At 37.8% G+C, this 16,327-nt stretch overlaps 1 protein-coding gene across 1 annotated transcript in view; it reads right to left on the bottom strand.

Moving 5' to 3' along the window:
- Positions 1 to 16,327, bottom strand: part of ntrk3b (neurotrophic tyrosine kinase, receptor, type 3b) — a 236,294-nt gene that overhangs the window by 114,251 nt on the left and 105,716 nt on the right. The window contains exons 5-7 of the mRNA XM_085419039.1: positions 4,647 to 4,801; positions 3,994 to 4,136; positions 2,468 to 2,609 (exon numbers count right to left, since the gene is read on the bottom strand). Of these exons, the coding sequence (XP_085275165.1) occupies positions 2,468 to 2,609; positions 3,994 to 4,136; positions 4,647 to 4,801 (440 nt within the window). The remainder of the gene's footprint in view (positions 1 to 2,467; positions 2,610 to 3,993; positions 4,137 to 4,646; positions 4,802 to 16,327) is intronic.

Here is a 16,327-nt window from a genome sequence, read left to right as displayed (position 1 = left end):
AATTCCACATATCTTTGCATTTTTATTAATCCACAGTGTTCGGCTAAGGAACTCCTTTTTCAAAATGTATAGGCTCATATTACATACATTTACTGCATACATATACATTTAATGCTTACATTTATTCATTATGTCTTAAAAAAGATAACAAGAGCAGTATTACATGTGCTATACACTTATTAGTCGCTACAATTTTAGGACTGGCACAGAATTTGCTATCACATCGACTATTATATGCTATAAAGTTTCTGCAATAAAGCTGCAAACAGTTCAAATGCCATTTTATCGCTGATACTTTGAAATTTTCTATCTTTTAGTAAACTGGATTATTAATTGCACCAAATCTCGCAGATTTTTACCAAACCATGACAGTCCCCAGACAAGCTGATGGCCTCCAGTGTAGATAAACCACTTGCACAGTGGTAGGTAACAAGATTTCATTCCAAGTAATCACTAAACCAGCAGGCTTTACTGATTAATGTCTTCAACAACAGAGCAACATAATTCCAAATTTTAAGCATCTGAGTCTTTGTTAGAAGATCCATGACAAGTGAGGAAATAAGATTTAATAACCAAGAAACAACTACTGAGGGACACAATACAAATGTTATGGTGACTTCAGTCAAGTGTTAAGTATTCCTGTTATAGCTGGGTTAATTGGGGTTGTTTCCCTCTAACTGAGCAAACATGATAGATTAACATTTTTTTCAGCCATGCTAGCAGCATGGCTTTGGGCTCACCACTTGTGTCCACACGAAAATATCTCATTGACTGCTGGAGGGATGATAATAATTTTTTGTACAAAAAGAGTACTGCTGAATATGATATTTCCCAAATCTTTCATCTTCTGCAATCTTCAGATGGAACTTACATTCTGATTTCTTAGAAACTGACAACTGACATTCATGTTCCCCTGAAGATCATATAACAAATTTTTTCCATTTTAGTTTGCTTTTCAACATCCCCATTCTCATCGGACGCTCTTTGTCTTGACAGCTGATTATGGAAAGTTAGCATGCTGCCACAGTAACAAAAACAATCAAAAACTGTGAAACGCTGTCAAAACTTTAGCAGGTTAAAGTTAGCTGCCAAAAAGGTTGAAGGCTCTTATACCATGTTTTCATCTAGTACTGACATGTTATCTCTATGTAGAGAAATTATCTGGATTCCAGCATTTGATTCATGGTTCTTTGCATTACAACTTATATTCTGTATGTTGACTGACTTTACGGATTTTAATTATCTGCTAATCCTTGATATTTACAACCATATGCATTTCTGAAAAAGCATAAAGCTGATTATGGTTAGACTATTTTTTTCCCGCAAATGCAATTCCTCTTCTGCTCTCCACACAGACTGTTTAACGGCATACAAACCCTCTACTCAAGTGTTATTGGTCAAAATTACTCAGACTAGTGGACTAAAAACATAAACAAGGAAGCTTAAGGTACTATTTTTTACACCTTGCCTACAGATTCTGTATATTCATATGCAGATATCTGCTTATTGAGATTGCACCGCTGTCTCTCGCAGGTGTACAGAATGGGTTTGTTGCAGTGTTGTATTAAGATTTGCCCAAAGAAAGATTATAGCAGCACTGCCTGTTACCCCATGCATGTGTCGTTCCTAATATGCGAAATATGGGAGGCAGATCATTGATTGGATCAGGAGTTAATCAGATGTTGTGACCCCATTTAAACTGTAGTGAAAACAATAACCAATCAGGCAGAAATTCTGGCAGAGTTAGGTGACCTGTCAACTTACAGGGTAGATTTGATTTCCTAAGAGAAGAGGCCTTAGATCCGAACACAGTGAGAACCTGAACACCTCCAATTTTTGGACAAAACTTCAAGCCTTTAGCATTTGTTTCAGTTAAATGATCTGGCTACAGATCTTAATAACTGAAAATGAAAATTAGTCAGCGTAAAAGAAAATCAGCATGTCTTTTCACTGTAGCAACACATTTTCCTTAACATTTGACATAAAATCACTGCAAATTGAAAGCAAAGGCTTAAAAAAGAATTAAAACAGCCCTTATGCTTCTTTTTTTGTTAATTGCTCTATGTTCTTGTTGTCATTGTTTACTGGTAATATTTTTCCACAGTGTGCACACAGTATATTCATCTTTTTTAAATAAAAACTGAATGCAGTTGTGATTCTTAATGTCCCACCATTAACCTCGATGATATTAAACATAAACAGCCATGCAGATTATGATATTAGTCAAACTAATTAGTCATAATAGGCAACTATTTTATTACAACATACTTACCTTCACTTAATATGGGCAGCATTAATATAGACCATGAATGGCAAAGTACTAAGGCAATAATTTTCTCTTTATGCAATAATGCAAATGTGCATAAATTAATGTGTCAGTGTGTTTACAGTGGGGCTAAAAATCTCCTGCTACAGTGCCTGGACGGAGTTTCAATAGTATTTAAATCACAGGAAGCGTCCAACTTACACTGTACATTGAGCTGGATGGAAGAATTGGTCATCCCCACCACGTTCTCTGCGATGCAGGTCAGCTGGAAGTTGTTGTCATCTCGGCTGATGTTGAAAAGAGTGAGGTTGATAGAGTGGATGTTGGGCCAATATACGTTTGACTAAGGGAAAAGTATGAGAGGCACAGAGAAAACAGAGGCATTTAGGTACCTGAAGGATATACTGTACAGCAAATACCATTATACCAGTGGGTTTTAAATCTTTAATTACTTAATTAAAATGAAAGTTAATTATTCATTAGTTAAATTCCTGTGGAAGGAAACGTAATAAAGTCAAGAACTACTTGATACCTGTGGGAATTAATCACTTCCCTGTCTGATTTCACTGGCATAGATCTAGCATGGCAGGAAGAATGTATAGAGAGATATTATCAAATTTTGCAGTACCTGGACTAATTACCACCCTGCTTTTCACCATTAGGAATCTAATGGTGAAAAGCAATCATGCTTCCTTTCTTGCTTTTAGTTGTTCAGGCTCTTACTCCCAAACACTTCACTCATCCCGAAACAGCATCCTTCTACCCTAAAACATCAAGCCTGAGGCTGAAGTAGCTTTCATCTGTAAAGTCACTGCAAGCATTAAAGACACAGATGACAAATACAGTCACACAGCAATTTCAGAGACTCCTGTTCTTTTCTTCCCTGGGGCCTTTCTCGGGGAGCGAGATTAGTCGGTTAACAGGCTCACCGTGGGTTCAACCCAGGCCTCTGTCACAAAAAAGTTGTTTGTTTTGAGCAATTTTGATTTTTTTCCCCCCAAATCTGATAACCTTTACTGCACATCTAATCACAGAATCATAGGTTAATCTTGGACCTGGTAAAAACAAAAAGTCTATCCACATAGTAAACAGTTTTAGGTTTCCCTGTCAACATCATCTAAATGCAAAGACATTATTAGCAGTGAACCAATCAGATTGTTAAACTTGTTCCTGTTTCTTTGTTATACACAGAATATATAGAAAATTGTAGATGATTTATCTTTAGCCTATTTTTTTGGTTCTTCAGCATTTGCTTAAAATTCATCTGAAACTTCTGTCAGGGCAATGAGTCTTAGAGCTTAATCCTACAAGAGTGTGCGCTTACTGACACCTCAATTTACCACTGAGGCCTTTCAAGGTGAACTACATACCTGAACTAATTTTGTGTTACAAGTAATTAATGAATCTGAAGCTCCGATGTGCATAAAATACAATACAAGCACAAATAATTAAAGTATAGAAAATGTAAAAACACAGTTTAGTGCAATGCAAAACAAAATATGAGGTGTAGCAGTGAAGGAGAAATCAATCATTAGATTGTGCTCAAAGAATTAAGTTATCATAATGAGAATTAACAGGATTATTTCAGCTTAATAACTGTATATTAGCCTGAAGCAATGTTTGAAAAGCAGGCGAAAAGAAAAACATTTGTTGGTGTAAGGCAATGTAATTAATTTAAAAAAAATCTTTAATATGTTTGCTGTTTTTAGTATATATGCATGTCTAACCAGATGTGTGTTGATGGAATGCAGGCCGCTGACAGTCCAGTCTACTTCAGGCAGCGGTGATCCGGATCCGTTACAGCTCACCGTCACATTGTCACCCTCCATCACCAAAACACTGCTGTGGCTCACACTGATCTCTGGTAAGTCTGAAAACATACACGTATACACACGTTACTGCACGCCTGTCGCCATTGGTGTCTACATACTTTCACACCAAATCAATTAATCACTTTTCATTAATGTAATAAAATTAGTACAAAGGAAGCAGCGGGACACACATCCAGATACAAACACTCACACGCTTGCACAGTGTCACAGGGATGAGTCACCGCCAGGAGATAATACTGCAGAGACTCCAGCCTCTGTCAGAATCAACACACTGCTCCTCACATCAGATTCACCCTCTGAACTCTGTCACACCTCCTCCCTTTCCTGTCTCAACTACTCTCCTTGCTTCTCTTCTCATTCCTCTAATTCACCTTTAACCCCTCCCTTCCTTCCCCTGCTTTCGTGTTGCTTTGTCGTCAGCCAATCTTCTTTTTTCTGCCTTACTCCTCTTCTTACCACCCCCTCCTCTGCTGCTTCTTCTTTCTTTTTTATTTTTTTTCTCCTTTCTAATCACAGATCTCACCTTTCCCTCCTCCTCTTACACTTACCACAGTTGTGGATGTACATGTTCTCCAGTCGTATCTTGGAGGCTCCATTCCTGCAGTACAACTGCTGTGTGTTAAGCTTTGCTTCTCCTCTTTGATGCCACAACTGGATCCAACGGATGTCACAGCCGCAGTCGAACACCACACCATCCAGACGCCTTAAAAATAAGCATAATTAATATCAGTAACAGACGGAATAAAACACACGGTGAGCAGTTACAGCAATATTACAACAACATAAAGAGCCTTAACAACAACATGAAAGCAAAAAATGTATTATTACACAAATAGCAGCTAATGTTGCTAATGTTTTTTCACATGTGATTTCCACTGAAAATAGCAGCAGTACCAGAAACAAAGAATATATAGCATGCATCTTCCCAATATATTAAAATACACCAAGTGTAGTTCACAGAAACACAGATGTATCCTTACACAACTTTACAACTATGACACTCACAGACAGACAAATGTAATTATCACAGCAGTACAACTGAATTATCTGCAGTGGCTTCGTGCTAAAATGGTAGCCTGCTGCTCAGGAGTGAAGTTAAATATTTTTAGAAGTGTGAACAAACCAGAGGTGTTTAAGGTGTTTTAGTCAGGCAGTGCAAGCACAGGAAGCCCAAATGTTGCACATATTTTAAAATCATTCAATAAAGATAGAAGTTTGCACATGCGATATGAAACACTAGCAGCCAAAAACAAATACTACAAAATCATAAGAGAACTTGAATTACTATAATTTTAGCAGTCATTATTTGTGCTTGTGGGTTATAGTAAAAAAAAAAATCTATGTAGGGCAGGAAAGGGTTATACATATCCCAGAAAGTAATCATTTTAAAAATCAATGGTAAACCTTCAGTTCCTGTCACCGGAGGTAAAATGCATTACTGCCAAGCTCTGCATGAGCAACAAGGCTTGAGGCAATACAACTGCATGCAAGGAAAACGAGAGGAGCATTTTTACCACAATCTCAATCTAATCAGCGAGCAAATTAACATCAATCACAGATCAATTGATAGCGACTGATCAAACAATATCCACCACAGATGTACCTTTTCTAATGTTTTGTAAAAGTCAAATTAATTTGAGTCAGCAGACAAGAGGAAAAACAACGAATGGCTGTACTGAAGATTCAAATGTGAGGCGGTCAAAGGTCAGAGCAGTGTTCCGGCTATCAGTCTCAGGCTGCATTAGCGTCAGACAGGTATCACGAGGTTCCACTGTGCATACGTTTCAGTCTCACAGACGGGTGCACCAAAGGGCCACATTATTCAACACAGTATGCCACCTCTGCATTTTGCATATGTCCAATTTGGAAGCTGTGATTGGTCAATTTAGTCAAGATGAATGCCTGTCCAAATGCCCTTGACAAAGGTCAATAAGATATTGCAGAAAGCATGAATAATGTATGGACTATGTCTACCACTCAGTATAAAGTAATGAGAATAGATTCCCACAGGTGGATCTCAGTTATTATCACCTGCCCACTGGATCTTATACTGTATCACTATATGTCACTATGTGACAGCTAACTCACTGAGCCCACTGGTCCTTCCACCGCACCAGCCAACTGTAAACTCAATTTCCCTTTAATTACAGCAGCAGAAAACCTATTCAAAATATTAACACGTATTAGCAGTAAACATATATAATTATATTTGACATTTTTATCATTATACTTTCACCTATAAAAAAAAAAAAAATGCTAGACGGGCTATTTTTCCCCCAATGTGTGATAAAGTAAGAGTGAGAAAGGCCACAGGTTAATACTGTACAATGCTGCCAAGCTTTGTTGTTGAGAAAAGTCAAATACTTAAAATTTACTAACTAATAATGTCACTTTCATTACAGTTATTAATTTGATTATTAACTGATATTTCAAATCAATATTTTAGTGTATTTTATAAAATACCACTGTTGAGGTGTTTAATAACATGTTACGATTTACCTGCTACTACCACGGATGGCTGCTGGTTACATTTACCATTGCAGGTGTACCTTTTTTGTCTTTTCTTGATTCAATTTCTATGTGGAACGTTTGAAGGGAAGATTAAGTTGCAGGATTTTTATCACTTATATATTCAGCTAAAAAAAATTAAAAAAATAGTACCAAATATATATTCATTCTGGAAAACTGCGATGCTTATGAAAGAGCCTTGATCTGGTTCCCTTCCAACATGAAAAACTGCAATAAAAAGGAACTTATAGGATACTCATACATTTTACCACTGCAGGTTTGCTCTCAGGTAACATCTCGAGCAGAAAATCTATCTTTCTTACTGAAGCGATAAGACAAAGTACTCAAACTAAGATGCCAAGAAGATTATAAATAAAATTTAATTGATTGTATTCACTTAGATGTTTATCTTCGTTTACTGTAAGATGTTTTATTTAATGGTGCTTTTCTTCCAACAAAATTACTTTAGAAAAATTCAACAGCTTATAAAGGCAATTCTAAACTCTAAGGACAATAACCGCCTCAGAATCACAATTCGAACTGTAATACAAACCATAGCTCGGATTTCTTTTCAGGACACATTTAGGGAAAGACAGGTACCTCCCCACATCATGGTGCTGAAGAGAATTTCAAGGTTAAAGGTTTTCATTTAACGCTGAGCAAGCTGAACCACAAGGGATCAAAGCTCACCAGAGTAGGGCGGCTGAGGCTTTCCCTCTTGTACTGTAATTATGGTCATTATTAACAAGAACCACCACCTCAATACATTACCCACTATTCCTCTGGGTAAAGCTGATCGGCGCCTGTACAGATACAGCTGAAAAATGAGGGATGTCAAACCTAAATGGGAAAGCAGAAACCCGGCATTTCAAATGTGTGCCCAGCCTGTGCACTACAGTAACAAAGAACCATTTGAGTTTAGAGTGCTCCCATCTAAACAAGCAATAAGACAACAGGAAAAAAAAAGAAAGCAAACTGACAGCTGGAAGCTGATACATGTCTGAAGGAGAGCAGATTAGACTTAGAAAAGAACAAAAGCAAACAGCAGTGTGACCCCAGATATAGAGAGCTAACAGCATGGCGTTTCCTTCAAGCTGGCTAACGATCCACCCTGCTACTCCAGAGAGGAGGTAATGATCACCACCGGAGGCTGTTTTTCTGGGAAATGTACACACAGGTGCTTTAGCTGAGGAGCCGTGGATCACAAGCAATGATAAGCCATATACTTCATTGTTGTTCGCATGCTTTGATCTCAGCTTGAATGCACTGCTTCCTCTCCTTTTACTGGAGGAATTATTTTAAGTTTTTAAATCCTATGTGTTTAATAAATCGCCTTATTTGGCTTATTTTTACCACAGTGCTGAGCTGCCGGGGTTGACTAGGTGTTGTTGTTCCTGGCTTTGTGGCAATTCAGTACAAAGATGTTAGTCTATAAATGCTCGGGTTACCGGTTTAACTGGCTTTTGCTTACTTCAGCTACAGATGTTAATGTCTCCAAGAAGAAATGAAATATTTAGCTGACTTCTAGCTAAACCACTTTACTGATAACAAAATAAAATGGCTGAGTGGAGGATAGTATGAGGGTATTTACGGTAACAGTTATTGCCATTTGGATGCCTTTTTACCATAAAAAGGTAAACTGTTACAAGACATGCCAAACAATGACCATAAAACTTTTTTTGTCTTTGGAAGGACGCAAACATGTAGGACTAACATACCTAGCTCTGTTATATCTCAAGTCACCGTGAGTACTGCTGCATACAGTGCAGTGTAACCATCACCTCCAAACACTCGAGTACAGAACACTGTACTCCTCAGTGGTTAGTATCTTGGCTACATAGTAGAAAACAAGCGACAAAAAGTATTTGGTCAGTAGGAGGAAGATAACATGTTGATGCCACTCAAAGCTTGTTTTCTTGTTTGTTTGTTTTGTTAACAAGGCCTTGTATTGTTCATGTACTGCATTTTGGTATTGTTTGGTGCGTGTGCAAGATGGTGGTGTTGATTCATTTAAGGAATCTAGTGAAATGTAGCTACGCAGTTTTTGAGTCATTTCAAGTGATTTTTGCCAGATATCAGAAAAATTACATTATAATTTACAGCATAGTATACTGAATCTAGAGTATACTAAATGAAGTATCTAATATGAGATGGAGTGTTACTTTTATTTCCATAGAAGTAGCTGTAAGTATGCTAGGTTACCTCAGAAAAGCATTTTTCATAAGCTGTGTGAATGTTATTATGCAGTATTGTTGGTTTTTTTTGGGGGGGGGGGGGAGGGGGGGGGGGGGGTTTGGCTCAGTATCCAGCAAATCAACCAAAGCAACTGTATGTATAATTTACTTGAGAAGCAGCTCTTAGCAGTTCTCAGATAATTCTTATACATTGCCATTTTTCACACTTCAGAGACATTCACGTAGAGCAAAACTATGCGTAAAGAGTGCAGGGAGGAAAACAAGAGTGCTTGACATGTTTACGATGCTGTGCCAAGAATAGCAGTGGAATGAGACTGGATTTCAACACAGATGCTCTTTTGCATGGATTAACAACAAGGATGCAACATGTAGCTTAAGCTACAGTCTGCTAGAATGAATTAAGCTTTCATGCATTAAACACACATTAAACTTGCTTTAAGTTTTAAATCTCCTGGTTATCATGGTATCATGTACTGTACTAGAAGCAAAAGTTTGGCAGGCTTTTTGCTTTTATTATATAATAAATGGCCTTTATTTATTGATTTTCGGTAACATTATTCTGATTTTTTGTCTCCAATTTTCATGCAGAGCATTCTTTGCTGTTGTTTTTCTGCACATCACTTCACATAGATCACTTGTCAATCAAACTGTGTGGTGAGTATTGTCATTATTATTGTTATTATTACAGCATGGAAAAGAGATAATCGAGCTGTCATGCCATCAGATTGGATTGGATAGTCTTGAAGAAGTTGACTGACAAACAGACGTCTATTCAAAAGTATTGGGTTCAGTAAATAGATGTTGTATGAACTGGTCTCAAATCAGCAGCGCACTGTTTGTTGACCTCAGCAAAAATGTCTTGTTGTGTAGCAGAAAGTGGATAAAGTCTTGACACAGGGTAGTATAAAGTATTCAGGGAGAATAAATGTCAAAAAACGAAAAAATGAACAGTCGACTCAAACAAAGTCAGATTTACAACAAGCATTTTCCCCTGAACACTTGCTTTTAGCACACTCTGCTAAGTGTGCATCATCGTTTCTTCACACTCCTGTTTGCTGCTGGACCGCTTCCATCACTCTCACGCAGCATCTTTTGCTTATGTCATGGATAAAGTGGCATGCTGCAAATAAATAAATCACTGTTTTGTCTCGTCATTGCTTTTCTTTAAAGTTGCACTGTTCTGGTCAGTCAGTGTCCCTGCAGCTTTTCTCTCGTTGCCTTACTCTTTTATTTTCTTTTTCAAGCCACTAAGGGATAATTTGTCTCAAGAGACAAACCTGATTTTGGCTTATCGACAACAGCTCCTGCACAGCAATCGTGGAGAGGAGTGGGGACACCAGAGACATGTCAGGGAAGGCTACACGTAGGAAAAATGGACCAAGTGAGCAAGAGCTTAAGGTGTTTTTCCCAGTTTCAGTTGGGATTCTTTTTATTCTTCAGCTGCTGTTTTCATGAAACGCTTTTATGATTGTAGTATTTGTGGTGAAAGATGTATGCAATACCCCTTTATAGGCTGGCATCTATATAGTACTGTCATTACTGTAATTTGCTTTAATGGATAGCTCTTATTTTACTACCTGTAGCCTGAACACTTCTATGCTTACTATTCCAGTACACCCTCTTAAAATAATGTTGTTTTGACTGCCAGAATCCATGCCTTCTTTGCACTTGCTTCGCCTACTGTGCTTAAAGAGCAACCAGACAGAGACTGCTTTGTCAACCCACAGCAAATGTATATTTTCATTTTTATATTATTTCCAGCTGTTTTTAGTAATAAAGATCTTCAGTGGTTCACTGGTGTAACAAATGAAGTACTTCAAAGTATCAACCAAATGAGTAAATAGGCAACTATATTGCTTACAACTTTACTGTATCATATAATTACACTATCTGCTTTAAGTCATCATAATAAACAGGGAAATTACTCTGCTCATTTCACACAGCACATTTTCATTCTTGGGTTCTATTAGAGTAGCCTTACATGAGTCACAGTTCAGACGCTCCTCATTTAGTTTATACTGAGCTTTGGTGTAGCTCTGTCACTCGACATGGAGTTTTAGCTCCTCCCCCTCGGTCAGATTAAGCATGTTCTGACATCAACAGGAAAATTGATATTTTCTTTCTCTCATTTTAGCAACCCACAAAACTTACACCCAACATCTGGCACAAAGTGAGAAAGTCTGATGGAATAAATTAGAATTTCGTAGCTTTACCAATGTGTAACAATTTTGACATCAGAGAATGCAAATTAATAACAAAATATTGACACTTAATGCTCAGAGAAAAAAATTGAATGACAAATCTAAATATAAATCATTAACAACAAATCTGTTGCTTATTATGCCAGTGAACAACTGATAAAATAAGCAAATTATTAGCTTATTTTTACTTTAATACCACCCAATCCCTCCTAGACACTCACTATTTGGAAAAACACAACCAAGCCAGCATTTTCAAATTAACACATGGCAGGCCATTTTGTAAAAGTGTTGTTTACAGGGCACAAAAACACTGTTTGGGAAGAGAATGGAAACTGAAAGGGAAAACATCAGAAATAAATTAAACCCTTAACATTGAACCTCAATGTTACTAAAAACGACTAAAAGCTTAGAAGCATTTTGTTTGTTTGACTCAGTTTAAAGTGAAAACTGTGATTTAACAAGTGCGTGCCCCTATGGTGAAAAGGCAGGAAATGATTGTTTTATTTTTGTGCACATTTGATTATAATTAAGGAACTATTGTTGCAGAGTTACTGGTATCCTGGAATAGTTTATACCCCTTGAATCACGATGCTTTATCATTTCAAGGAATATCTGATTTTTCAAATTTCATTGAAAATAGGCTGATGACTCTAAAAATACAGCACCTCAATTTAGCAGCACCAGTTTTAAGGGGTTTGGTTTGGGCTCTACTATTTTGCTGTTTGTTACATTCTCCTGAAATTCAGAAACAGGTTTTGGTCTTTTCTGCTTCTTGTGAATTTTTTAGACACACAGACTGGTGAATGAGCAGACTTTGATACTAGCTGTTTTCAGATTCCTCAACTGAAAATCTTTACATGATTCTCTTAAAACCTGAGCTTGAGGTGTGACCCTGAAAACACGATTTGTGACATCATGCCTTATTCAGATATCCTCAGAACTTTCCCAACTCTAATATTAAAAATTGCACCATGTATATTTTCATATTTGTGTACTGATACACAGATGTTTCACTGAGGGTGAATCCATCTAAACAATTTTAACTTAGACACAAAATATGATTCAAAGCAGAACATGTTCATCTATTACCAAACATCTGATGGGAACCTTTAATATTATGTATTTAGCTTTTAATTCAATTTTAACTTACTGGCTTTAATCAAACTTCTCTAAATACCTTAAGTGCATCATCACAGATATGGTGGAAAGTAAACATACAGATAATCAGTATACATTGAAACAACTATTTATACTACCACAAATGCAAAGTGCATTTTATATGAATCTATCACACAGTCATACCTAAAGTCAGAGCAATCGCGTCAAGTGAGAGCTTCTGTCATGCTGCCATGGGATTGTTTCCTGTATACCATTACAATTACTCACATTTTAATTGTATAAATTCTATGCCATGTAAAAGCGGTTGGGCTTTCAGTTTTTAGGTATTCATGTATCTGACAGTTTTCTTCACTGTATGTGGGGCAGGGTAATTATTACACAGGTGTAAACGCACACTCGTGAGCTTGGTATGACTGTTTAAATGTTTAAGCGGGCCAGTTATGCTCATTCAGATCCATATTTTTTATTCTTGGACTTTACTAGAGGAGATTTGCATATTTCACAGCTCAAAATAATTCATATTTTTCACTTTTATTCATCATTTTATTAACATACTGGGAATTGATTGGTTGAATTGAGGAACTGCACCATCTGAAACAACGTTAATCATTTTAGTTTCCTTCCCTTTAAGGCCAACCTGCCTTTAACCCTCTCAGGCTCAAATGAAACTTTTTGTTGCTAATGCACAACCAAGTCCTGCAGTGTTACTTCTGAGTAAAAAAAAACTCATAAAATATGTATGTGGGGTAATCAGGTTGTTAGTTTTTAACTGTTGCAAATCGGCAAGATAGTTGGTTAAGCCAACTATCTTGAGATTGGCTGCTTCTCCCTAACAGGAGGTTGACTAGTGTAGGGCTTGCTGCTCAAAGCCAGATTGGTGTACCTGATATCCCCTCTCAATAACATCACACAGAGCCAAGTGTAGAAAAAATAAATCTCAGAAACCAAGTTATTATAGTATGAAAAAGGAGATTTGGCTCACAGGCATAACTTGTACATATGCTCTTCTCATTTTTTAAACTTTGGCCATTGTAACAGAATATGATGGAAAATACGGAAAAAGCACAATAGATCCACAGAACCTAAACTGGTTTTGATGTATGTAAGCATACAAAGCGTGCTACAGGCGATACAGTAAATTTCCTCCAGCTGTCCTGTGTCAAACTAAGAGATTAAGCCAAACTAAAAGATGACCCTACAACAGTAAAGACATCATCTGGTGTGACAGAGCTTTTTCAGCCAAGTGTTAAGTGTCTCTATGCCCCACCAGTAGTTCAGAGGTATTGTTTTAAAAGGGAAAGGCCTTGTATTTTTAATTTTTACTCGTGGCTGCTTTCACAAAGATCTGTGTTGACAACTTGACACGTTTTCTTCCCTCTGCACAGATTGTACCCAGCAGTCTGAGTTTCAGAGCATGTGGTGACCTCTTGAAAGTCTAGGCCACTGCTGCCCCCAGTCAAGTCTTTTCCACCACATTTAACATTTTAATACTCCTTTACCCTCATGTGAGTCAGTCTTTGATGTTTCTGAAAAGTCCATGTAAATGTCATGCATTTAAGTAAGTCTGTCCTGAGTGCAACTAGGTCCTAATAAAACGAAGGTTAAACTTTAGCAATTTACCTGTCATGCTGCTCTTGGAAATTCGGCATTTAATTCTTTCTAATCACCTGGCAGCCATATCACAAGATTACCAGTTTGATCCATTCATACTTCACACATACTCAAAGAAAATTCCATTTTGCAGCGAGAGGTTTGAATGTTTGACTTTGCGTCGGCCGCTGCTTCCCTGAGAGTTGGGATTAAAGAGCCGCTAACAGAATAAAGGGATTCGAGAGGCGCGTTGCCTCAGGCAGATCGCGTCAGTTGCTAAAGAAGAAGAATATTTGCAGCCGTTGTATGGCTTATGATTGGCTGGGTTTGCACCACATCGCAGTAGCTCCAGTCCTTTGGCTAAAGGGCACACAGACAAAAAGGCAGAGCCGATTATCTGTGTCTCATCCAGAGGCAGCACACAGCAGACATCCATTGTATGGCTTCAATGTGATGTTGAAGCCTTTCACAGGAGTCACAAAAGACTTGAGATTATTGAGATTTCCCTGATAGTATTGCCATTGTTACTGATATTAAGATATTGCAAGGAGTGTGAAATATCTGTGCAACCAACCTGCAAAACAAAGTAACTGTTTTAGAGTTACACGTTAGTGGGCTTGATAAGAAGTGTTTGATAAGAGTAAACACATTGAATGATAACAACTCCTTCACCCTCTTCAATGTTGTCTCGTTGTAATGGATCCACTGTAATATTTGGTGAATGAGGTGCAGGTTCAACGTATCTGAACCACAGCAAGCTACTGAAAATGTAGAGGGTGTTTGAGGTTAACAGGAGTCATGCCTCCATGTTAAAGCAGCTGTTGCGCACCACTTTCTACTGACGGAAACATGCTTTACACCAGTTTAATTATGTGTAAAGCAGCACTCAGAAGCAGGAAATGCAGCGTTTAATTCCAAACTTGACCAATCAGTGCTCCTTTGATGAAACTGTGTGTTGCTTAATGGTGTTGTCAGTGAGTACTTTTATCGTTTTTTTTGTATCATCTTCCTGGTCAGCGTTTGATCTGTATTAATTAAATTCTTTTTTAAAAAAACTGTTATTTGCACGTGCCATGTGGTACGCATCATTTTCCCCCTTTATTCTCATTCACAACAACTTGTGAAAGCAATTAGAGCAATGCTTTAAGTAGCAGTAATGATACATACAATGAATTAACCAACAGAGACGCTGTTATTTTAAAGCTTGTAAAGGACTTCCAGGCTTAAATTAAACCATTTGCACATTTCCTATTCATTGCAGGTCACTGTCACCACTGTGTTGCAGCTTTGAAATTGGTTCACTTTCATTGTTAAAAAAAGAATGAAATATAATTACAATAACAGTGCCTAGAGTGACTGAGATAACACGGTTTAGCGACACCGTCGTGGCAAAGGGCCACGCTCTCCTTTCGTCACATAAAACGGAAATTATTTCAGCCGGTTTGATCTTCCTCTATTTACATAATATCAGTGTGGTTGAGCAACACGGGTGGGCATTTATCATTGATACTGCATTTTGAAATATTCTAATAATTAAAGGCAATAGCTGTCCGGTGAGCAGGATTCATTTGGCATGATTGAATGATTGGCACTTTCCAAGCCAATTTGGTTTCAGGTGACCATACAGACACGGTAAAGAGAGTAATGATGTCAGGGACACGTCGCCAGCTCATGATAGAGTGACTCATTTCCTATTAGCAAGGCCTGATTCCACATGGTTTCCTTTTTGCATAACGCCTCGACCCACGTCTGTGCCGCCACGCCACTTCGACTGACACCTCTTAACTAAACACACAAAATGGAATAGACATAAGCCCTCACTCCTCATCAGCATTCAGTAGAAACACGGGCATCACCCTGGCCCTGCTTTTCATGTAGGAAAACAAAGGCACCATTTGTATGCATCTAGAATGGTTGCTTAAGAAGAAATAGGATTGCACATCAGAGCAAATCGTGCCCTGTGAGCTGTAACAGTGATTTGGTTCAGGAAGAAACTGAGCTTACTATTTTACTCTGCTTTGTGTGATTTACATTGTGATTTCAGGTCATTTAATTGTTGAATTACACTGCAGCCTTCAGTGTTTACTTAGGGAAAAAGTTCTGGATCTTGTGTGTGAAATTAAAGCTACAATGTATAATATATTAATACAAAAAATGCATTATGTGCTGTTGCTGTGCTGCTGTTTGTTATTGATGGCAAAAAGAGAAATAAGATTTATTCTGCAGTTTTGGCTATTAGTTTCTTTGCAGATGAATCTTATGCATGTTTCTATATATTCAGTATTGGTCTAGTTAAGCTATGTGTTGTTAAATTTTTTTGCAGCCTGTGCGACTGGAGAAAAGATTTTTCAGTGAAAATCTCTCATAATTCATGCATCCATCCATGCAGCCGTGCATGCATGCATATCTGGGTCTGGGTCGGAGGGGCAGCGTCTAATAAGAGATGCCCGGACCGTTTCCCCACTCACTGGCCACACCACAGCGTTCCCAAGCCAGCCAAGAGATGTAATCTCTTGATTGTGACCCTAATTGGACATGCCAGAAACACCTCAACCAGACGGCGCCAAATAACTTAATCTCAGCCAACCTTTTCTGGCAGAACAATGCTACAGATTT

The sequence above is a fragment of the Rhamphochromis longiceps genome, linkage group LG1 (assembly GCF_057381845.1).
Source record: "Rhamphochromis longiceps isolate RC_006_pf linkage group LG1, R_longiceps_female_GT1.1, whole genome shotgun sequence".
In the NCBI taxonomy this organism is placed as follows: domain Eukaryota; kingdom Metazoa; phylum Chordata; class Actinopteri; order Cichliformes; family Cichlidae; genus Rhamphochromis; species Rhamphochromis longiceps.
This window is presented reverse-complemented; position numbering and strand designations above follow the sequence as displayed.